Raw genomic sequence first — 25,088 nt, forward strand, 5'->3', positions numbered from 1 at the left:
CTTGCCGCTTTACTCTTCACTAATGTCACTTTTCTTCATGATAGCGAAACATGTGGTTACTATTGCATTCACCTCATGTTGCTGGGATTTTTGCATTCAGACGTCTGTTACCATAGAGGATACATGTCTATGCTCTGTTACGTTTGGTGTCGGTCTCTAATCCATAGTAAACCAGTGCACTTTGTCTCAGGCCCTGTAAGCCTCCCTAAGGTAATTAGCACTCAGACCCTTTGGACTCACTGAGGCCATTCATTCTCTCATGAAATTAGTTAAAGGAAACAGTACCTGATCAGGGCTGTCAGCTGTCTGAGCGAGCCACTTCCTGTAGCAGATTCTCATTTCATATGAAATACAAATACATACAGTGGCAGACAGGAGAGAGACAGGACTACGACCAGTGTTTGTTAAGTGTGCATTGCACTCTGTTAGGTCCTTTGCATACAGAAGCACTCATACCATCAGATTTAATTAATAATTGCATATTTATTTACAGGTTGGTTTAGTGGTCATTTCAGAGGCAGTAATAAGACATACAACACATACAACATCATAATCTGGGGGGGAAAAAAACAACATTCACAGTAAACAAGATAATAAAAGGCAGGAAGTGAATTTTTGAACAGTGACAGAATATTTGTTGTCAACACTCCACAGCTCTTCACAAGAGTAACATCTGCAATGTTTGACTTTGTGGTACAGATATGATCCTCCACAGACTGTTGAAACTGAGAAACTACACAGAATTAGATTAGACTCTTAGTGAAAGCCAAGAGAAGTACAGATATGTGCCAAAAAGATAAAATGGAGATTTTCTATTCCTGGATTAATACAACGTTTGCCAGAGGACTCCATCAACTCATATCCAGACTGAGAAGAGTACAGAGTCAAATATCAAAACAAGCTAAAAGTAGTAATGTCCAGATACTTTCACAATCCATCATTTTAGAGTGTATCATTGAAGAAGGCCATTTATAGTCAGCAATTTATTTCTTTAAAACCATCTCTAAACATCTTTAAAATGATCAAATCTTTGGTACAAAACTTGTAAGGCAATTAAATTCCAAGCGAGTTTACACAGAGGCTATATATAAAATGTGTTGACTAGCAGTTTTTGAAGATGGATTCACACATTAACACACTCAAACATCAATGGTTTAAAAAGTTAGAACGTACAGCAATATTAATGTACCTTAAAAACAGTGACGTCATCGTTGCGTGCCCCGGTTAGCGGTCAGTGACGATATAATTATGAAAACTTTGGGGGTCACTGCTGGGGCCCCTCCCTTACATTCACTCCAATTTGATACATAAACATTTAACATTGTGACCATATATTTGCTTTTTAAAGGATTTTAATGAAACCATAAATAAATAAAGGCCAATATTCTCAAAATAAAAATAGACCTTAAATTTATTTATGTTATGTAATTAATTTGTGATTTAATAGAATTTTGATATTTTATCGCCCCATAATTTTATTATTTCAATTGATTATTACAGACACAACAAAGTGATTAGTGGCAATCAATCACAGTATACAACTGCAATACTTGCAGTAGTACATAATATTAAGAATCACAATATTGGGGCTAAAGTAGTGTGACAAAGTGGGAGAAATGGTATACTTCCATCACAGTACAACACTGGTCTGTCAGGACTCCACAAATGACAAGGTTTAATAAAAACAAGTGGTTTTCTTCTGCACATACTTTAGGTTTGTGGTACATGAGACCCAAAATTCTGTAGCATAATGCAGGGTGGGAAAAATGGAAAAGTCTATGTTATTGTAAATCCAAGCACATACTTTTCCCTTTTTCTTGTCTCACAATCTGGTTGTTCTACTTAGTGGAGAAAAAAAGTATTTCCACACAGATTTCATCAAAAGTAGTTTCATACATTTTAAAACTACCATTGGACTACTTGTATTTTTGGCAGTTCTCAGGACCAGCCAGTTGTGTGAACCCTATGCAACCACCTGTGCTCAGAAATGTTTCTGCTACAAAGTGGATTGTGCCAGTAGGTTCAGAACCATCAGAAACCACAGCGAACCAGGTGACTTCTCTTCTCAGTAGGACGCGATGGTGAACATTTGGAGCAGTCAAGCGTGCAGCAGGATTATCGCTGTACAGCTTTGATGACCCATTCTGCTGTAGGGTTCAGCTGGATGAGGTCTTTCATATACGTTTCCTCATCTAGACATCTCTCCTCTGTGAGGCAGCAGATAAAGAGGCAAGAGAGGAGAAACAACAAAAAAGACACATGATGCAGTTACTTTAACTGATAGCTGCAAAGGCCGAAGAAAGTAAATTTTTTTCACATTTTAACAGATCAGTTTATGGTAGGAGCCAGACTTACTGATGTTTCCACCAATCTCATAGAGACACAGCTCTTCTCGTTTCACTGACACTGAACTGGGGGGGACAAAGAGAGAAAGCACGAGAGAGAGTAAGAGAAAAAGTTAAGGATGGACCTTATTTAGCCAAAACAAATACTGCATGTGTATTTGTATGCAGTGCCGTATCTATGTACACATTACCTGTCCTGGCTGAGGAAGCGTGTTAATACATCAGCAGCCTGCAGCTCTTCAGTAAGCTGAACCATCATAGACACTTTACTGAACTGCGGTGCTTGGACTCGAATAAATCCCTGCGAACTCTCCTGGTTGTAAACACAGGGACAAACAGAGAGTGAGAAAACATACAGTCAATCATATAGCCATAAACACTTCACAGTAATGAGGTCCAAAACACTGTCCTCATCGCACACAACATGCAACAAGAATGTGGACTTGGATAAATTCCTGCTCTTGTGTTTAATAAACTCCAAACACTGTCTGGTCTCACAGAACTCAGCTGAACACCCAGGGTCAAGTGTTGCTGTAGTTACTCATTCACCACCATATTGTCTAGAAGGACAGTACTCTATAATGTGCTGCTATACTCTGCTAGCTTAGCTGTATTCCAGTATTATAACATAGTATGCCATAGTTTGCCAAATACCTTGATTGTTAATTTATTTAGTGCAGAGAAAAGCCAAATCCCTATTGGTGATCACGACATTCACATTGATTCACATAAGCAATGGCACAGCCAAGTGAAATCTTGGACACTGACTGCCTTTTTTGTGAGGGAACCAACATTTCAGTATTAATTTCAGTTTGTGAGAAATCTTCAGATGTTTTTAAATGCTAGATTTGATACTACTGAATCCAATTAAAACATGTATACTGTATAGAATGGTGAAAATGATTGCATCGATATATTTGGGTTAAGTATCTTATAAATAATTGGCTGACTGTCCTGTATTTGGCTCCCACATGTTGCACAATATGGCCACATAGGAACACCATTCCTATACATCACCACTGGATGTCTCTATTTCTCAACAGACTGCATATACAATCTACTCAGAGCAGCACTATACTTTATGACCACCATACAGCAGGGTGATTGGCTGGTATCATATGGTATGACTATTTAGTTTTTTGTTGTGTCTTATTATATCAATTCAGCTATAATTTATTTATCTCACACTACCATACATGTTCATAAGATATAGGAAAACGTTTGCTGTGGCTGACGTTGTTTACTGGTGATATTGGAGTTGAGGCATACAACTCCACTTTGAAACAAGCTGGATATATGTGTATTATTATGAAACATGTAAACAAAAATGTGTAGTAGGTGTTACATTGTATAAATAATGAAAACTGTGAACTATTAACAGTGATTTCTCATACATATGAATTGCTACATGAGCATAAAATGAGAACTCCTACCTCTGGGACAGCTTTGTCAGATGGTTTATCGGTAGTCATCTTCTTCAGCAGCTTTCTTACAGCTCTCTCTTTATTTTGTTTCCGCTGACTTTCCATGTTTTGTTGTCTGACCTGGTTCACAATGAACTTGGGGATCTGGAGACAACAGACACACACAAAAGGGAGATTTGATACCTTCAGTACAAAGTGACACCACACACACCATCCACCACATTACATGGAAAAAGAAATCCAGATGCTTTTGTGAGTAATTTGTGAATAACCATGATGCATGTTGTTTATAGTGGTGATTTGAATTGCAGAATACATCAAGCTAGACTCTTCTTTGATCCTTACTGTCCATAGAAGATTCTGGTATCTTATCAGCAGCCGGACAATGTTGGCTGTGCTGGTTGCCATGGAGAACTCCTGTTGTTCTGTAACCTTGGAGCGGAAGCCCTTGAACATGAAGATGTTGGGTGCCATGACAACAGAGACATTGTTGAGAGTCATTTTGTTCTTGGCCTGATGGTCGATCACACGCTGGAAAAACTCCACTAGTGCCTGTGGAAGCAAACATAAATGAGGTTTAAAATAGAAATAGTCCAGAGTTCCTCATTCATTTCAAACAGAGCGTGCATCTACCTTCAGAGTATCCCGGTTGGCCTCAGGTAACAAAAGGACCAGCAGGTTCAAAGCCTGCAGCTGTTGCTTCTTTGTGGGGAGCTCTGTAAACACACACACATACACACACACACACACACGCATACAGAAAGGCTTAATGCAAGGTTTTTTTCAGTTTATGTGTCTCATAATGTGGATGTAAAGCTTTTGTGATTAAGCAGAATACTTTATGAACAGATGGCATACATACTGTTGACAGCAATAAATGCATTGAGGTACTCTACAGTCAGCAGTGGATGGGGTAATTCCCTGATGAACAGCTTCAAAAGGCTAGCAGCATCGTGCTGCTTCAACTGTTGCCATGGAAACACCCCGTTGTAGAAAGAGGACTCAAGCTCCTGGCACAGTGACTGGATTTGACACACACGGGCAGGCTTGTTACACTATTTTAACGACTTCAAGAACAAGACATACCACTTATGCTAACAACCACGATGACAGACTGGTAGAAGGATAATGTTATCAATGTGTCTGTAGTGGTGGCAGTCAAATGCTTTAACCAACCTTGACTCTAGTGGCCGCTCCAGGGATCCGTAGCAGCCCCTCTGTGTCTAATCCGTCCTTCTCAATATGATTAATGAGCTAGAAATAAGTGAGAGAGAGATCAAGGTTCGGTAAAACAAGTAGAAAGTGTTAGGACTACAATTTAAGTTGGACATGCTGGTAATAAAGATCGCAGTACACTGCCAGTCATCTCTGTAGATTCAGGTTGCACTGTGTGTAATGTAAATTGTGAGATTCAGTAACATGCATTGATATGTTGCTGTTTGATCAGCTGCTATAATAGGATTTCCTCTCGTCATTGCTATAATGGTCAGTGTCTCACCCTCTGCAGTATGAATGGCACTTTGGTTCCAGGAGCACGCCTCTGGTCCTGATCCAATAAAGTGGCAAGGGGGACACCAAATAAACCACTCTCTGCACAAACACAAATACAAATATTTAGAAGAACAGAAATATCTTCATGTACTACATTAACTCGTCGTTATGTCTGAGTTTGTGTTTCTGTGCTTGATGTGTTTACCTTCAGGTTTGTTTAGCCATCAGGGCTTTCCCTGTATGTCTGTTAATATAGTGAGTGTGTGTGTGTGTGTGTGTGTGTACCTTTAGTCTTAACTTTGACAGCTTTGTGAGCCTTCAGGTCAATCCCAGCAGTGTCAAACAGAGCAGTCGACTCCACAAGCACCAGTCTACGCACCTGACCAAACATTAAAAACAGACAAAAATATGTAATACAATGATTTTAAATAGTAGCAGCACTTAGAAAAATCTCAACTAACTCATCCCTTACGGGCAAATTTGTCTCACGAAGACTTAGCTTAATGTATAAACAATTATGTGAAGCGTCCACAGATCAACATAACACATTACCTTTTTCATATCCAGACGAGACAGATCTCCTATTCTGGTCTGACCTGTTTTATCTCGGAGCAGCTTGAAGTTCTGGAGAAGAAAAACAAACAGGGAGACAGAGGGGCGTCAGTGACTGTGGGTGAAAATATTAAAAGTAAACACTGTGCCAATTAAATTTCTGACTGTATTTACATTTACATTGCATGCTGAATGTGGAATGTATAATACTGAATTGATTGAATTGTATAAAAGTGGAAACAATCTCTTGTACCAGCTTGCGCCACCAGAGGGCACTACAGACCAGCATTCAAACTGCTCACACACACAAATGGGTTTTCTGCTGATATGCAACACAATCTGAATGCCATACTGTGTGCTCAATTAAAGCCTAACTGTACTGTTTAACTATAACTAACTATACACAGTCTATTCTAATTTATGTTAATGGATTTTACATTTAATGTTTCACAATGTATCTTGTTTTTTATTACATTACAGGGCCAAAACAACACAATAAAACAACCTGGCTAACCTTTAACTTGTCAGGCTAAGCTGTAGCCATGTAGATCTACTATAGAGCATAAAGTCCTAATAATACTTAATTCATTACTTCATTCAGAATTAATTTATCTTTTTATTACATTCAGTTAAACATTTTGTCACACCTAAAATGCACAGTGAGCAGTAAAAAAACAAAAAAAACAATTCTGCTGTAAGATTGTTATATCTCTGTTGTCAGATCTCTGCTTTGCTATCTCTGCTAATCATTGACCTACAATACTGAATAAGTTATCAATACAAGTTCTAATATAGACACTAAAGAAGGCTTACGGGAAGAGAGTGACCCAAAGTGGCTTTGCATATCAGTGCAAGGGTATCAGTATACAGCTAAGGAAGTGAATGTGCATATAGTTTTAAAGTATGTTTGTGTGTGTGTGTGTGTGTGTGTGTGTGTGTGTGTGTGTGTGTGTGTGTGTGTGTGTGTGTGTGTGTGTGTGTGTGTGTGTGTGTGTGTGTGTGTGTGTGTGTGTGTGTGTGTGTGTGTGTGTGTGTGTGTAACACACACACACACACACACAGGTATGTGACTCACCGGTAGTTTGTCGTCAGGTGAGTTAGAGCTAGTAATGACTTTTAACCTTTGATGGTTGTCCCTGTAAGTGAGCGCCTGCTCTGAAAAAGCCACTTCAACGTTCAGTTCTGTCTCTGTTTCTGTTGAGACATGGGGACAAAAAAGAAATAAAAGATACAGCCGTATGAGTACTGTAGTAAAAATGTGTTTATGTAGGTAAAGTAGAGTTGCATATATACAGAGACAGACAATTAAATGTGTTATTCTGTAGGTAATGCCTCAGGGTTTAAATAATTGCAGTAGAAACAGGAAGAAAGAGAGGCCTGCTGTCTTTTATGTATCCATAACTATTGGTAAATGAATCCACAGTTTAGGCTTTACCTGATTTTCACCCCATTTTACTGTGATGTTATAATAGTTTATAGTTTATAACAAATCAGCAAGTGCTGCTGTGTTGTATGCTTTTTCTATTGTATCACACTATACTGTGTCTTAATCTTTTCTAGTCTATTATTTCCAACATGTGAGCGTTGCTATGCAGAAGTTTATTTGGGCCTCAGTTTGTCATTCTCCATTCTGACTCATACGTGTGTGTGTGTGTGTGTGTGTGTGTGTGTGTGTGTGTGACTGTATGAGTATGATGCACATACCAGCTGAAGTGACATCTTTTTGTCCATTCTCACTTCCCCCCTTGAGTTTACTAGGCTCATCCCCCTGCAGCACAACACAAAAACACATAAGAGTACAGCACACACACTGTTCAACATGTCACATATTCACCCAGTTCCCCCCTACCTGTTACATTCTTCATGTTACATATTATCTTGTCTGTTAATTAGTGGACAAACTGTATATCTAAGTGAAAAAAAGTGCAAGACACTTTGTTCTAAACAGTTTATTCTGCTGAATGGAGAAGTTCAGAGTAGCCGTACTATACTTAATTGCACTCAGTGCCTTAAACGGACTTCACTTTGCAACCACTTCCTTTGTGGTGAAAAAAAAAAGGAAATGTCTAATATGTGTTTTGTGGTTGAATGTTCAATGCATGTTATTAACCAGCAGCTGGTTAGCTTAGTCTAGCATAAAGACTAAGCTAAGCAGGGGGAAGCAGGTATTTGCTCCCCAATATCTCTGTGTAAACACATCTGCCGGTTCTGATGAGGTCGCAGCCCAGACGCCAAAATCTAACTATATTATACTGTTGTAATAAACATCAAACATGAGTTGTCTGACTGAACTGGTCATTTTTACACTTTTATATTTTGCACAAACTAAACAAACGACATATGACGTGTTAATTAGCTAGTGAGGTTTAGCTTTAAAGTTGCTGGGGGGAAGAAAAGAAATAAAAACTTGAATTATAAAAAAAAAAAAAAAAAATGTTGCTGGGCGGTGGATTTCCTTACATTTGGACAGAGACAGGCTAACAAGTGGTTTCACCATTTATTTATGCTAAGCTAAGCTAACTGGCCACCGTCTCTGGCTTGATATTTAGCACATGAGAGTGCTATCAATCTTCTCAACTAATTCTCAGCAATAAAGCTTTAATGAGAGCTTAAATGGTCTTAAAAGTTCTTAAAGTTACATATTTAAATGTTTGATAAATCAATTCTAGCCTGCATATTTTTTTTAGATACTCTTTCATGTTGACACAGTATAATTAGTTTGTGCGCATCTACTAACCTTTTCAGGAGGTCTAAATATATCCCTAACATCAGGAACGTGTTGCCGGTTGCGCCGCCGTAGCAACGTCTGCTGTAGTGATGTCACACGACGCTCTACAGCTGCCGCCTGAGTTCTGGTCAGTGTGGACAGGAACACCGCGTTGTCTTCTTCCTGTCAATCAATCAGACACAAACATGAGTCAATAGGTACAATATCTGTACATAATATCCATCCATCTATCTATCTAATGGATTCTTCAGTCAGTTCTTTTTTGTCAAACACGCTCTAACTCATATCAGCAGTTTCGAAAACAGCTCACTGAAAGATGTGAACTGCAAATATGAAACTGATAAACAATGACTCAAACTACACTCAGGTCTAACTATTTCAATAAGGGATAGATTATTGGCACCTGATCCTGGTCTACTGCCAGTGAATCATCAAACAGCCGTGCTAGCCCCGCCTCTGTAAGCCACGCCTCCTCCTGTTCACCTTCTGGAAGAGAAAATAAGAGGGGGAAAAAAAAAAAGATAAAGAACTTTTATTTTTGAACTTGGTTCCTGAGCGGGTACATCACTATCGCCTGAAAATGAGGGGAGACTGGTATGGACAAAGAAATTAGAGACAAATGGGCACAGAAGCCTCTATTCAACCCCTGTGTAAGACGATTCTACAGGTGCAGGAAAGGGAAAAGTGTAACCACGGATAGAGCTGGACACACATACTATACAGGAAGTGTGTGTTTGCTCAAAAGAACAATAGTCTTTATAATCAGGCTAAGTAAGAATTGCATACCGCTTATGTAAGGCGTGCGACACAGAGCTACACAACTCTGAGCTGGCAGTGTGATTTTGATAAACTAGCATTTTCATTTACATTTATACTTTCTCCAGATCATTCTACTTCAAAATATTTTCCAGTTTAAGCTATGTAGATAAGGATTCTCTAGATTATTATTGCCCAACATTTCTATTTCTTTCCTATTTGAATTGCTTTTCTTTTTACTTTTTATTTCTGTTCCATTGGATGTTAGCTTGTGTGCCAGTTAAACTTAAAATAATTGAACTAAGAACTGATGTCTGCATCTTGTGTCAGTGTAAAGTTACTGGCCTTATTTTCAGATATATTTTCAGACATATTTTCAGATATACAGTCATTGAGTTGTACATTTTTACATGTCTGGAACCATGGATGGATTACTGTACGAGCATATTAAGTACAGGCCTTGGGGCCCAAGGAGTCAGGACCACCGTATGAAGTGAAAGTCAACATTTCTTGTTGTAAATTCAATCGAATGATGTCGAACAACTACAAACATCCACAAAGAGACGCAAACAACAAAGAAGCAAGCTGCCATGTCGAAGTTGTTTTGTGTGTGGTTTGTGGGCGTCTCTGTCCTGTATAGGAGAGGTGGGGGGTGTCCATGCTCAGTCCATTGTCTCATAATATGTCCATGTCTGGAACTACACATGCCCAAACTAGCCTGATCAAACTCTATGCCCAAATGTCCTCTCTGTAAGTAGAATACTCTACATCAAGAATAAAGACACACAATATGAAATGACATATTTATGTACAGCATAGCAGATGTAAGAAAAGGGGAAACTCATGTCTGTTTCAGTTCTATCCATGGAAACGGTGTATCCTACCCTCTGGAATTTTCTGCTGCTCCTCGTCTTGCACTTCCCCTTCTCCGCCACCTTCTCCCCTCCCTGCTCCTTCTCCTGAGCGAGTGATATTCTCCACCTCCTTCCAATAGTCGTCCATCTCCAGCTCGTCCAGAGAGTCCTGCGAGACATGTGAAGATACACAAAGACACATATGTAACACGGATGAGGATTTCATGGTTTAGTTTCAAGTTCCCATTCATGTTTCATAACTTGTTTCTGTACTGACTGAGGTTTTTGTTGATCAAGTAAAAAAAATAAAAATAAATCACTCCTACATGCCAGGAATGATGCAAAGAGATAACAAATAACAGCACAAGACTCACAGCCAGTCTGAACAAGTCTTAAAAGTGGCCGGCTGAGCAGCTTCTCTCAGATAAATACACACACACACACACACACACACACACACACACACACACACACACACACACACACACACACACTTTACATAAAACACCCCAAATTTAAACAGACCTCAGAGCATGTTTCTCCTGTTTATTCGGCTTTTCCAAAAAAGCCATTTAACTTGAATTAATTTGTTGGTTTAATAGTCAAGTCTCCAAGCTGGTGTTGAGCCCACACTCATTCTCAGAAAAAATTACCAGAGAGACTAAAAATACATCCTTACAGAAAGCTACGAAACATCTGAGGGACTACGATTGTTTACCTGCCAACCAAACCGCTGTAAAATTTTAACAATTACAATTTGGACATTTATAGCTCTTATCCTGAGTTAGTACAGCAGTAGAAAAGGTTCCTGCTTGTGAATCTCACTTTTTAAAGTTTATGTTAAAGGGAAATTTCAGTATTTTTCAACCTGGACTTTATTTCACCATGTTTTTGTGTCAAAATAAAAGGGACAGCAAGTTTTAATTTTGGTCCAGTATTGAGTGAGACTCATGGAGCCACAAAACGGGCTACCACAAAATCCTTGGGGGCAATTGCGCAATGTCAAAATATGTCCATTAAAAGTGCTTGTTTTTTGCTTGGCCCCACTTGCTGCAGTTTATTTCTTTTTGACAAGTTTGCTGGGACATGTCCTTTAATGAATTATCTATAATGCAAGCACCGTATGTCAAAAAGTGTTTTTAAACAAGGTGCTGCTTCCACCGAGCAAACTATTTTACAAGCCAATTTGGGATTGTAATCCCATAGTTGAACAATTACATGTTAAAGACAAACTTATTACATCATTTACAGCCTACCTGAGAGTTGCAGCGCTGATACGTGGGCCGAGGTCTGGACCTGGAATTGGGACTGTGTCTGGGGCTGGAGCCTGGCTTAGGGCTGGAGGAGGGCTGAGACCTGGGGCAAGCGGCAATGCTCGGGTTGGGTAGCGAGGGTAGTTCAGTGCTGGTGGTAGTGGAAGGCCCGTATCTGTCTCCATGATGTGTGTTCTGGTTCTGTTGAACAGTGTAGTGGCCTGTTCTGCGGCTACAAGAGAGACAAGCACAGACAGGTTAGCAGGCGGAAAGATACACAGGTACAGTATGTGCAATCTTTGCAAATACATGTCAAAAACCTGGCCAACATGCCCCAACAAAACTGTAAATCAGCCACTTTGCACTTTGCACCTTGTTTACTAGTGACGTTATGAAAGATGCCTCATACCAGCACGTATCATAAAAATATGATTCCTGGATTATAAAAGTTGCTTTGTCTGAGAAACGGTTGTGTTTGTTGTGCTCTGTAAAAAGGTATGTATGCAACCATGTTTCAAACAGCAGGTTCAGTTTTTCAGAATGGGTTTGGTTGTTAAGTTGAGTTTATTGTTTAGAATATTTAGTTTTAGGTAAGTATTTATTAAACGTTTCAGTATTAGTTCTTTTATTATAATGAGCTGTGTTTCAGGAGCTAGATTTAAAGAAGTTCAGAATAGGTATTACACCACAAACACAACACTTTGTGTCATGTAGACAACCCAGTGTCAATAAACATAGTCTATGGACCAATGTCTCCTCATGCTTGTGTTGACAAATTTAAGGCAAATTGACAGACTTAAACTAAAAGAATTTTCTTTATATTTCCATTTTATTTTAGTCTACAATATTGTTTTTGTTTTTTGTTAACTAAAATGCTTTTCTTCACCCCTAATTTTAGTTTTGTTTTAGGTAACTTTCATAACTTTGTCGGTGGATGCTAGTATGCCTTTAATGGCATAACGAGAGAGAGAGAGAGAGAGAGAGAGAGAGAGAGAGAGAGAGAGAGAGAGAGAGAGAGAGAGAGAGAGAGAGAGCTTTTGACACAAGACGGTCAGTGAGTCAGACAGACAGATGTCGGCCAAAGACTCTAACTACAGACGAGCCAGCAGTGTGTTGAATTCCCAGCAAGTCGGCTAATGAGGATGTCAGCTGGGCCTAAGAATAGCAGCCCTCACACAGACTGGACTCTTTGCTAGCTCAACACAGTCAACTCAATTCATACAATACACTAGCCTAGCTAAGACAGCCTGAACCAATAGTGCTAATTATAGTTAGAATGACTTAATACAGGTTGTCTAATATACTGTAATTTTGTATGGTCATGTTTATTAAATGCACACAGACACTCCTAGATGTGAGGCAGCCCCACATATGACAATCAGTACACAACTTAATGTGCCCGTTTACTGCGGAAACAGTGAGAAATCTCACATTGTGTAATAAAACCCAGAACCTATTGAGTTCCTCTTAAAAGTGCAATCTGTCATCCAAATGTAAACAAAAGCCCCAGCACCATTCAAGGAGTGAGGGGAGGGCTCTTTTAATATATATATGCTGTGTTTCAAGGCACACACTAGAACTAAACAGCCCTACTTATTCAACTATAATCATCTAAAAAAAAAAAAAAAAACACTAAAAGGAGTATTTTTCCTCTACAAGTCAAACTCTGATATATATAAATGCTGTGTAATTACAGATAGGCAATTGGCAAAGTCGTACACAGTACTGGTAAGTAAAATAAATACATAGCTGTTTGTGGATAATAACATCAGAAAATGTATGCTTTAACATGAGTTGAATTGTCTGACTGAATGCCCCCTTTGTTGTGACAGGAAGTTACATTATCTAACACAGCACATTCTTTCTCTCTGTATGTGTGTAGGTTTCTCTTCCACTTCAAGAACATTAGGACAAGAAAGTAACAATTCTGACTGAGATGTACTGAAGTAAAGGAAATACTGGGGAGTCAGACTGAACCTGAACAGCATCAAGTTGATGTGATATATTAATTAATTTGGGATTATCAGCGGAGTATTACACTGAGGGTTCATGCTAAGTCAAGGCCACATACCACAGCAGACTTCCTGCCACTCACACTGTACATACTAATAAAGCGATAAAACAAAACACTGGTAAATATAGACACACACTAATAACACACTAATCTGGTTTGAACAAAGAACATCAGGTACTTTGCCGACAACTGACCTCCTCCGTCCTTCCTTCCCCACTCCTCCTCCTCCTCCTCCTTTTGTCATCTACTTCCTCTCCTCCTACACCTCGCCTGGGACTTGCATCTGTTTTCCTGTCTACTTGGTATTTCACCCTTGCTTTCTTCCGTGTTTTCCTATAGATCTCTCTCCTTTCTCCTACTTCCCAGCAGGGTTTAGTCAAAACACTGTGCGATAGCAGGGACATGCTGTCCGACTCCTCTCTGTCCCTCCTTACTTTGATAAAAGCAAACTTAGCAGGTCATTCCCCTGACATATGCTCATTGCCTTACTAAAGCCTCACCAATTAAAATGCTTTCATTCGCTAGGACTGGCAAAATGTCTGTGTTTTCTGATATACTTTTGTAGATTTGTTCACCTTGGGAGCAGATTTAAGCCTGGCAGACACAAATATGAACTCACAGGATGAGTTAATCATTTACTGCCGAAGCGAAGAGTGGTTTGACTAAACCATAAATCAGAGATTGGCAAACGCACACAGACATATTAACACACATATTAGTTTGACAGTGTAAGTAGTTCGATTATTGAAGACATTAAACAGTGGTTTATTATTATTATTTGTTACCAACGTGTTCACATTGATCTTATATTTGTACTATTTGTAGCCACCATAGCTCTAGGGACGGCAATGTATGTCAGTCAGTCCACCACTTTGGTCCAGACTGAAATATCTCAACTATTTGATGGATTGCCATAAAATTTTGAATTTGAATCAACATTCACAGTCCACAGAGGAAGGATCTTAATGATTTTAGTGATCCCGCTTTTTTTGAGCCAACGTTAGGTTGACATTTGTGGTTTTGAGTGTAATCACTTGACAACTATAGGATGGAAATGACATAAATTGATGAATTTTGGTGCACAAACATATTGCCCTCTCAGGATGAACTCTAATAACTTTGGTGATGCCTTAACTTTCCCTCTAGAACCATCATCAGGTCGAAATTTTAATTTGTTCAATGCACTGGGTTATGACAAATACCTAAACTTAAACTAATGACATTCCCATCAACTGCATTTCTTAAGGAAATTTAAGAAAACTAAATTCCTGTGCCATAGTTCTTGTTAACTACAGAGGAGCGATAGTAAGTATCCTGACTGGAAATACGAGTAGCATAAAGGGAACTTTAATCAGAATTTGATGGAACCCTGTGTTGGAAATGACAATAAAATAATCTTGAATCTTTGAACCTCAGCTGTGCTTATTTGCAAATGACACGCTCAACAAAGATGGTGAACATGGTACAAATACTTGCTAAACATCAGCGTGATGTGTGTCTGTACGCATGTTGCTCAAAGCACCACTGTGTGTCTAAGTACAGCTTCACAGTGCAGCTAGCATGGCGGCAGGGACTCGTCCCCATTCAAACTGCAAAAAAACGAAGCAAGATGGACGTTTTTAAAAAATCTCTTCAGCCACTGTGGAGATATCAATGTATCAAAACACTTTGATTGGTCAACCTCAAAAGCAAGACACACATGCTTCCTCTGACTGAACTGATCGTAATACTGAGACTCTTGTGTGTGTCTTTGGAGTGCAGTCATCTCAGTTCACGTGAAAGTGCAGAAAAACACCCAAAATAATACAAAACTAAAAATGATTTTAGGCTTTACAAACAATAGTACACATGACTTTGCTCTCTTACATAGAGGTTCAGTGGGCTGCCCTTGTGAGTAAAACAAACACATTCTCTCTCTGGCACACTTTCATACAAATGGACAAATGACCTTCAAAGGAAAGCAGTGCTGCAGCTGTGTGTGTGATTGTTTTACTCTTTGTACCTTTATCAACACACCTTTTATCACCTGCTTAGAGTTGTCGACAAAGATGGAGTGTGTGTGGTCATGTGTGTAGGTGTGTGGTCATGTGTGTAGGTGTGCGTGTGTGGAGAGAAAACAGCCTGTAAAAGATGGCGAGGTGCAAACAGGAATAGAAGGAAATGGAAACACCCAGCAAGGAGCAAGTTCAGCACTGATGAGCTGAATATGAGTCAAGATCTGAGGAAGTGAACACTGTCGACTATTTGAGCCCACATGACCTGAGGGTGTTCAGCCCACATGACCTGAAGGTGTTCAGTCCAAACTAAACTGAGACAGTTTTTCAAGTACATTATTTTACATAAAAAAAAAAAACATACTATATATTTATTTCAACTATTTCCCCACGGTTATATTGCTACTTTTACTTAAAAGAAAAGTTCAACATTTTGGGAAATACACTTATTCACCGTCTTGCTGAGAGTTATTTAAAGATATTGATACCGCTCACATGTCTGTGCAGTCAATATGAAGCTACTAGCAGCCTTTAGCTTAGCTTAGCACAGAGACTGGAAACAGATTGAAACAGCTACCCTGACTCTGTCCAAAGGTAACAAAAATCTGCCATTTTTCTGTTTAACTTCCTTCCTATAACGCTCCCCTGCCAGCATGCTGGAGGAGCAGCTGGTGGACCTCGTGGTGTACGCCATGGAGCGGCCCGAGACCGAGGAACGCTTTGGCGCCGACGTCGGAGGAACTACCCAGTTGCTGTGGCAGCACCTCTCCTCCCAGCTCATCCAGCAGACTTTGTCAGGGAAAAATGAAAAAATGTCTGACAGCAGAACTTAAATGTCTCAGCACATCCTAATGAACACTTTACTTCTTGTTTGTTTAATCCATACAAAAACGACTCATTCTGGTTTTACAATCAGATACAAAAGCATAAAGGCATATTTCCCAAAATGTGAAAGATAATCTTTTTAAAAGATCTCAGAGCTTCTTGCACCACTGTAGGTGGATGTTGTAGAAGATCAGATTTATTTTTAGAATTTGGCAGCTTCAAAAAGTGAACAGTGAGCTGCAGAGGATGTTTTTCAGCCAACATAAGAAGAAAGAGGATGAGAATTGTGTGTGTGTGTGTGTGTGTGTGTGTGTGTGTGTGTGTGTGTGTGTGTGTGGTATTCTCATTCAGACCAACAAGTGACAGCTGCCCTCTATAGAAAACAGAGGCTGCCTCTGTTCCCCCTCTCTCCCACTGGCACCATATTTCAGCTGTTTTTGGGCTTCTCTCTGGCCATGTGTTGTTTTGGATTATGTCCTTTTCAAAGCATGTTTGCTTATTCTTCTGTTCATTTCTGGCAGTCTGTGAGTCCTGATCATCTGGATATGTGCTAAATTGGGTCTGAGTGACAGCACACTATAGAGCGCTCTGCAGCCCATGCTAGTCTGACATCTTGTAACCTTTCGCAGCTCGTCTTCCCTTCCTGCAGATGTCACTTCCCGTGCAGCATTGTGTTTCTGTGCGGAGGTTGTCTGTCTGCTGCACCACACAGTAAATTAATCTAAAACATGTGTCCACTGACTTTTTTTTTTTTTTTTACCAAGTTCCTGAAGCATGGGGAAGCACTGGACAGTGAAAAACAGAAACACACTGCCCTTTAGCCAAACGCTGACCTTCTCCTTCTCTTTCCATCTGAATGACCAAAAAAACGACATGACATCCACGTGGAAGACTCCCAGTGGACACAATACCTTAGGCTCATGAGGTCCGATGTCCACTGCTGGGAAAAGGCCAGAACCAACTAACTAGATGTCTGTCTGTCTGCCTGCCTGTCTCTCATTTCCTGACTAGGGGAAACAATGACCACAAAACTAAGCCTTCACGTCAACCTAGACAGGACACACACTCTGCTGTGGGAGGTGAGACAAAGGCAGGCTGTAACGTGATGCTGTGTTTTTTTTTTTTTTTTTAGTTAGCTGGACGAGCCATCTGGAACACACACACACACACACACACACACACACACACACACACACACACACACACACACACATACACATACACTGTATGCACACACACACACAGAGGCAGCTGTGACTTTGAATTGTTTACTTTCACCACACCACGGTTGTTGACAGCGGCCTAAACATGTACTGGACAGACGGAGCCAGCTTGGCATAGATGAATAAACAAGTGCTGTCATAAATAAAAGACTGTAACTGTACAGTATTGTTTCCATGTGAGCTTCGTTCCCATTCAGCCCTTTTTCCTCTGTGACAGCACCTCGGAGTGTGTCTCAGTGTAAGAAGCTGACAAGGAGCGGAGGATGTGACTGTGAATCAATGAATGGAGCAACATAAGGAACACAGTTCACAGGGGCTCACTGAATTAGTTAAATGTTTAAGTCACTCATCAAACAAAAAGGCCAAATATTTGCTTGTTTTAGCTTCTCTAATGTGATGACTTCTCTCCATTTTATATCACTCAAAGTTGAACATCTTTTGAGTTTTTGATGGTTGGTGAAACCAATGGAGACGTCTGAAGATACCTGAAGGGAGATGTAATGATTATTCTGCTGATATTTTCCAAATCAATTAATCATTTGATCCTTAAACTGTAAGAAAATAGTGGAAAAAGGCCCATAACAATTTCCCAAGCCTATGGCGACATCTTGAAATGTCTTGTTTCGTCCAACTAACAGCCTAAAACTCATTCAATATAATATGATGCAAAGCTGGGCTGACTCCAAATATCTGACAGTGACTTAATTATCAATTATCAAAACAGTTCCACTTCTATCTCATTTTAACCAAACAACAGGGGCCTAACTAACTAGGCTGTATACTCCTTGACACCTACAGTGGCGTAGAAGAGTTAGATAGGCAACCTTGCAAAATCTGCTAGTAGAACAAAGTCAAGGTTAACCTGCTGATCTGCTGATTAGGGAATGTGCTAAAGGAAAAACACAACCCAGGGCCAAGGGCAGAGCTGGCCCCCAACATGGTGGTGAAAAGGGAAGAGTAGCCTGTCTGGCTGCAAGTGACCAGGCTGTGCAGAGAAGTTAGTGTATCCTGCTGCTAACACACTGCAGGATGGAGAGGGCTGCATTCATTATCACATACTCTGCCACAGCTCAGCTCTCCAGCTCAGAAATAACACTGTCACTGTGACCTTTGCTCTCTCTCTCTCTCTCTCTCTCTCTCACACACACACACATTTTAACGCGACTGCCCTCATTTTAAAGTTAGATATCCCTACCACACACACACACACACACACACTCATAAGTCCCACCTGGGCGCGCCGGCCTCGGGGTCCAGGGCTGACGGGCAGCTGGTAGCACACGGTCCGGTTTTCGGCAACAGTTCGGCGTTGCTGTGGTAACCCGTTAAAACCACTCCCTGGGACTGCTGCTGCTGCCGACTCATGTTTCTCCTCCTTTTTCTTCCTTCTTCTGCTTCACACACACTCGTTAACGGATAGGGTGTCTTTCTATGAAGCTGTATATCGACCTATAGGTCGGGCTATCTATCTGTGGTTTCCATCGCTGGACTGTTATGTTGTCGACTCATTCTGACATCAAACTCTCCTCCTCCTCCTCCTCCTCTCCCTCTGGTTCTCGTCTTTCTTTACAACTTTGTGTGTGTGAGTGACGCTGCAGGACAGGGGCTGGATTACAGATACAGCACAGCACAGGGATTGGCTGAAACCACAGGGCAAAAGTTTCATATGGGATGGCGCCCCCTTCTGCTGCAACAGTGTGCTGACTTCTTACTGCAATGTTTCAATTGAGGCAATTTTTTTTTTTAAATAAGGAAGGTGTTTCTATGATTCAAATCAATAAATGAATCATCAATATGCAATTTTCTGTAATCTCTTTATTAAGTGCACACCCAGTTCATAAGCTGCTGCATACAGTACAGTATGTGGATGGTGCACATTTACAATTAACTTTAAATTTTTAGGCTATTTAAGGGTGTGTATATATAGTAAGAGGAACAGTGTAAGATTGCAATCAAACACTGTAACACATTATATTTATATTTGTATATAGTGGCTCCTATTTATTGTCTCTATTTTTTAATCTTTATTTATGTTTCTACACTTGTGATTCTTATACACCAATGTGCCAAGGCAAATTCCTCGTATGTGAACTTACTTGGCAATAAACCTGATTCTGAGTAATGTTTTTAATTTTTTTATGTGATATGACCCATGTCCCCATTTTCTTCTCTCTGTTTTTTGAATCCTTGTATCAGCTTCTGGCCTTCAAAGTAAAAGTAGTAATACTACAACATGAAACCTTGTTACTTACTGCCTCTCAGAACGTACTTAATCATCCAAGGTGGTCTTCGCTGTGAAGAATGGTTCCTTTCAGTATCTAAAATTAGTAGTATTACATGGAGGTCTCATTTTAATAGATGCTCCAGGCAGTGTTTGGTCTACTTCACTGCTGCATGCATCATGTTTCATTTCATGAGTTTATCATATATATTGTAGGTAAAATATTGCAAATAATGTAAAGTACAGCACAAGTTTAAAAATCAGAGCACATGTTAAGTACATAAAAACATGCAAAACCTTCACCTCTTACAGCAAAGCTCTGGATAGAGTTCAGCAACCACAGCAAACTGATCATTTGTATTAGTATAAACTAATGGCACCTGGAAGTGGAACAAATGCTATTTACTAGTAAAAAAAAACCCACACACACACTTAAACATATGAGCGTGTGAGTGCAAGCATACAGAAGCTGTCTCACTCTCTCATTCCTCACCTGAGATTGAGGTAGTAGACAAGTCTGGAGACCATTGTGTCTGCCTGCGTCCAGTCAAACAGTCTTTAAGAGAGCATGACCTGCTGGGCCATGTGCTGGGAGATGATGGTAAAACACTCGCACGCTGTGACAAGAGGATTAACCAAAGAAGGTCAATCAGATTCTGCTGCTCCTCCATCTGCCCGTCCCCACTTCTGATCCCCTGTCATCTTAACCCCGCACCCATTACCCACCCACTACTCCCTCCAGTCTACCCACATCCAATTCTTACAATCTGTCCAGTTAGTACGTATCACATATTGCCTCCTCACAGTCTTGCAGCATGTTTTGGTGCATGGGGGGTTGATATTAAAGAGTTATTGCCGTCGCTGCTGCAAAGGCTGGGAGGTTGATGACTACTTAAAAGCATCACTGGAAAACTCAAAATGAAGCATGGGTCCTTGCAAATTTCAGAATATCTTCCAGCAATCTATTCATATTAGACATTTAATTATTCATATTTTAATTTTTTTTTTCAAATATCTCACATCTTAGTTCTATTTTGAGTTCATCTGTCAAAGCTTGACTTTAAGTTTCACACTTCCTTAAATCATATTTTATAAAAAAGGAGCAGAGTGCTGTTCTGGAGGCAGACACTGTTCAAGTGTGCCACCTGGTGTTTGTTTAGTAGCCCTAAAATCAAAGTGTAAATTATCTACAGATAGTCTGAAACTTGCTCTCAGTTGTCTGTTTTTGTCCATGCTACAAGCCAAATCTTCTTCTATAAAGACTGAGGTGAACTGCAACCACTTATTATCATCATCACAACCCCATTAATAAAGGACCATGGCACAAAAACTAACTTTTAAGTCAGCATGCACAATCTGTAAAAAAACAAAAAGGGACAATGTGTTCTTTCCTTTGTCACCAGCTGAATTTAGCAAGTTACACTGACAATCATAGTTTGTACAACTGAGGTAATTTATTTCACACTGAGAACACAAAATAAATCAATAATGCAGGAACAGTAATTATATTTAGTATATTTGACCACAAAGCTGAACAAATTCAACATCATGAAAACTTTTTCTAATTTATCTATTTAACAAAGGGAAAATATTTTAGTTATTTATTTTTTTATTTTATTATCATCAATTCAGGACCCCATGCAAATATTCAAGCAAACACAGTATTACTGAACAGAATCTGAGAGGCTGCAACTGTATAGAAAATGCAGCCACTCAAGATTCCCTCTGACTCTTCGTGTAAATCTTCTTCCAGCCTTCATATCTAGTAATGAAAGTAAACTCTGCAAAGCACATCTTCAAACAGAAACAATGCCGTTGAGCTACATTATTAACAAACATCTGCAGGATTTGAAGGAACTGACTTATTCGGTTAAAGGACATGAACACCACATCTGTACAACATTATTCCTTCCATAACATATGAAAGGTTTAATTTCCAGAAACCGCAGCTCTGGAGAGAAAGTGTTGTTTACTCTGCAACACACAAACATTTTATTAGTGAGATCTGTCTTTCTGAAAAGCTCAAACGTAGGACGTAAGATTATGAAAAGATTAAGGAAAATTGCTGAATATTGAAAACCCTCGGACACAGTAGTGAACAGCATTTCTTACCTTTTTCTCATCTTTACATCTTCAGTTGGCCCTCAAGTCACTGAACATCTTGGAGTACAAGTCTTTCTGTTGGTCCAAGCTGTCTTTATAGCACCTGAAACATAGAAAATCCTTTATACACATAAATATCTTCAGAGTGATTTATGCCCTATAGGGAAGTTCTGGCATTTTAAACTAAAACACCAAATATGCCATACAAAAAATATAAATGAAAGTATAAGCACATTAATTCTATGTTATCTTTAAACTACTACAACTAGACCATCCTGTCTCAACTCATTTTAAAATGCCTTCAATGTGTCAGCAGAGGTTCATCTTACATTGCCACTTTCCTCAGTAAGTTGTTGATGTCAGAGTCAAAGGGCTTCTTTGCTTGAGCAGTTATGAGGCAAGTCTGGGCGCTCTCGTACTCATGCAGCTCCAGATACGCCTGACAGAGATGACATCAGTCAGAATAATGGACTAATTGTTATCTAGGGTGTCAGCAAGTAGCAACGCAGGGACCCTGGAGATGAAGAAAAAGCTGCCTATGGATCCTCGGTGTATCTAAAGTTAACAAATATAGCTAAATGATAAACCAAAATGTACAATAAACATACCTGCTGTTCAGTAAATTCAAGCTAAAATGGTCAAAAATGATTCAAAACATTTCATTCAACTCAAGCTTTTTTTTTTTTTTTTTTTTTTAAAAAAAGGAACAAAACATGTATTATCATTCACTTTTAAGAAGGCCTCCGAGGACTTTTATCAAATGGTTTGGAAAAGACCAACAAAAGCCCCGTCTGACCTGTCCGCAGCGGTAAAGAGCCTTTGTGTTGGCAGAATCTATCTCCAAGGCTTTGTTGCCATATTTAAGGGCTTTGTGTGGGCTGTCCAGGCGGAGCTCGGTAAGAGAAAGGTTCAGATACAGAGGAAGCAGTGCTGTCTGGATCCTCTCCTTCACTGCGTCGCCTTCTGTGTCCCTGTTCCCCAGCAGCATCAGTGCCTGTTGGCCAAAAGTGGAATCCATTACAAAATACATTTTCATCTTAACCAGTGCACATAAAAACATCACATTAGCTAGGTTCTCTTTATCTTTAACGCTCATCCAGACGTACCTGTTTGTAGCGATCTTTGGCATTGTCGTAACGGCTCTGGTGGAAGCAACGGTTGCCAAAGCTGCGTACTGTGTTGACAACTTCAAGAAGTGTGGACAGAGGAACTGTGTTCTGCTCCTCCTGAAGACAGAGAAGGTAAATAGTCAACAATACAAACAAAACTCCCCCTTTTTTTTCTGACTCTGCCTTATTTTGGCTATTAATCATTTAATCAAAAAAAGAGGAAGAGGTAATTATTGGTTGTGTCTTCTGGAAGCAAACATATAAAGATTCCTAGGTTCTCCGGCACGAGTATAAATGCATGAAAACGTAAATAAGTCTCCTGTTAGTAGCATAACGTTAGCATGCATTTGATGTCAAGTGGAAGAACAATGTCTTATGTAGTTTTCTTCTCTGTACGACAACACAGCACGCACCGGACTCAGCGCAATGAAGCTGTCCACTTGTCCTGAGTCGAGGAAATCGAGGATCTGAACCTCATACAGAACCACAGCAGCGGCGGGGATGAACGGAGGACAACCCATGTCCCCGTATGCATACTGGGGCTGGAAGAGGAAACGAGAGAACTCTCCTTTCCGCATGGTCATCAGACCCAGCTCCAGTCCGGCCAGCGTCACGTCTGTTTGAACGATAATTTTCAAGAACTGTGTTCAATCAGGGAGAAATGTTCTCCTGAAGGCCACAATTTTTTTTTTTATAGGTTAACAAATCTCTGCTGATCACTGACCTCTCCCTAACTTCATCATCTGGGGGTACTTGAGGTGTGTGGTAGTTTCAAAAGGTTGGTCAGAATACTCCAGGAAACCAGAGTAATGCACTTGGAAGAAAGAGAATAAGGAGAGGTTATGGCAGAACAAAATCATCTGGGAAATAAAAACTGCATCAGGAGCTTTTAGACTTGTAAATACTCAATACTGAAGCATCTTGGGGTACAGGTGGGCCCTCTCCAGGCTGCACCACCTCTTTCAGGATCCCTCCATCTCCCAAGACATCATTCATCTGCTGACGAAGATGTTCGAACGGACCCTAAAAACGACAAGAAAAGCCTTGAAATAACTCACAACAACCAATTCAATCTGTGTGTGAAATCACTTGTAAGCATTAGTTAGTACACCTATAAACATACAGCTACAGTACAGCTGCATGTCCAAAAAACAGCATCACTGTACTGGAAGGCTTTGAAACAAATCAATAGCTACTGAAGCACTGAAAACTGTGATAATGCAGTCTCAACACCACCTCACCAGCCTGACACAGGAGAAACCTGAGCTTTTTATTCTTTTGTCAACTCTTATTGATTTTGTTTGTGTCTCTGTGCTACATGAACTGTGAAGTTTACAACAGAACTTTACTTTCCAATATTTATCTGGCACACATGTACAATTTGTATACTTAATCAGCTTCATAAGACCTTCACGTAACCATTAAAACTGTATTAAGTAACAGTCTGTCAGCTATCTCGAGTTTATGTTGTTGACAATGGATGCTAAGTTAAATGAACAATAAAGTGACGTTTTCCACTGATAATAAGGCTCATTTAGCTTCTGAAAACACTAATGCTGTTTTAAACTTATAATAATGACCTGAAATGAACTGTGAAGTTTAAACGTCAGTGTCACAGCAGTCAAAGTGCTTTTAATACCGACATAAACACCAGCTAGTTAATTAGCACTTAGCCAGTTAGCTAACGTTAGCCAAGCTGAGCCACATACATGTTATGTTACATTAGCTAAACTTACCGGAGTCCTCAGCCGCTCCTCGGTGTTTATTAACCTCCGGATGCTTGATATCAACCCGTTTCCTGACATTTATCTGGTGGGTAGGTTACCGACCGTCAGCCGGGTTTATTTTAGGGAAGGTGGCTTAATTAGGAGTAAATGTTTGTGGTTGTTTTGGCGCTCAGGTTTGGGCCACTCAGTTGAATGTCAGGTGACCTTGATAACAAATGAGGCTGAACTGTGATCAGCCCGAAACATACACTTCTACAGTTATCTTCATCATCTTCATCAATAGGCTGCATTCCCCCTCAATATGTTGTGTTCTTTGTAACATAATACACTAATCAACCATTTTAATTAAATATATATATATATGTACTTTCTGTAGACTCTACTGCTCTCATCTTCATTTATCTGTAACAAATCTGTGGTTGTATTGATCTATTATGTGTCTTTATTTTATTTGCATGAGACATAAAAG

The 25,088-nt window shown here is 39.8% G+C and overlaps 2 protein-coding genes across 4 annotated transcripts; both read right to left on the reverse strand.

Moving 5' to 3' along the window:
- Positions 1–463: 463 nt before the first annotated feature.
- arhgap18 (Rho GTPase activating protein 18) lies at positions 464–20,272 on the reverse strand. 2 transcript variants are annotated; one of them, XM_051408495.1, is made up of 18 exons: positions 20,174–20,272; positions 11,407–11,635; positions 10,181–10,319; positions 8,944–9,026; positions 8,550–8,702; positions 7,517–7,580; positions 6,888–7,006; positions 5,813–5,884; positions 5,546–5,639; positions 5,268–5,359; positions 4,946–5,023; positions 4,632–4,791; positions 4,403–4,485; positions 4,115–4,321; positions 3,779–3,913; positions 2,537–2,658; positions 2,356–2,411; positions 464–2,207 (listed from the first exon to the last, which is right to left on the reverse strand). In XM_051408495.1, the coding sequence occupies exons 1-18, from the start codon at positions 20,206–20,208 to the stop codon at positions 2,116–2,118; spliced, it is 2,013 nt and encodes a 670-aa protein (XP_051264455.1). In that variant the 5' UTR covers positions 20,209–20,272; the 3' UTR covers positions 464–2,115. The 2 variants fall into 2 exon arrangements, with proteins under 2 accessions (XP_051264455.1, XP_051264454.1); XM_051408494.1 differs by lacking the exon at positions 20,174–20,272 and adding an exon at positions 18,691–19,021.
- Positions 20,199–24,793, reverse strand: fkbp6 (FKBP prolyl isomerase 6). 2 transcript variants are annotated; one of them, XM_051408499.1, is made up of 9 exons: positions 24,629–24,793; positions 23,798–23,915; positions 23,617–23,706; positions 23,306–23,508; positions 22,890–23,009; positions 22,580–22,777; positions 22,113–22,222; positions 21,793–21,886; positions 20,199–20,297 (listed from the first exon to the last, which is right to left on the reverse strand). In XM_051408499.1, the coding sequence occupies exons 1-8, from the start codon at positions 24,695–24,697 to the stop codon at positions 21,814–21,816; spliced, it is 981 nt and encodes a 326-aa protein (XP_051264459.1). In that variant the 5' UTR covers positions 24,698–24,793; the 3' UTR covers positions 20,199–20,297; positions 21,793–21,813. The 2 variants fall into 2 exon arrangements, with proteins under 2 accessions (XP_051264459.1, XP_051264458.1); XM_051408498.1 differs by lacking the exon at positions 20,199–20,297 and adding an exon at positions 21,212–21,654.
- Between the last annotated feature and the right edge of the window lie 295 nt (positions 24,794–25,088).

The sequence above is a fragment of the Dicentrarchus labrax genome, unplaced genomic scaffold, assembly GCF_905237075.1.
Source record: "Dicentrarchus labrax unplaced genomic scaffold, dlabrax2021, whole genome shotgun sequence".
Taxonomy (NCBI): Eukaryota; Metazoa; Chordata; class Actinopteri; family Moronidae; genus Dicentrarchus; species Dicentrarchus labrax.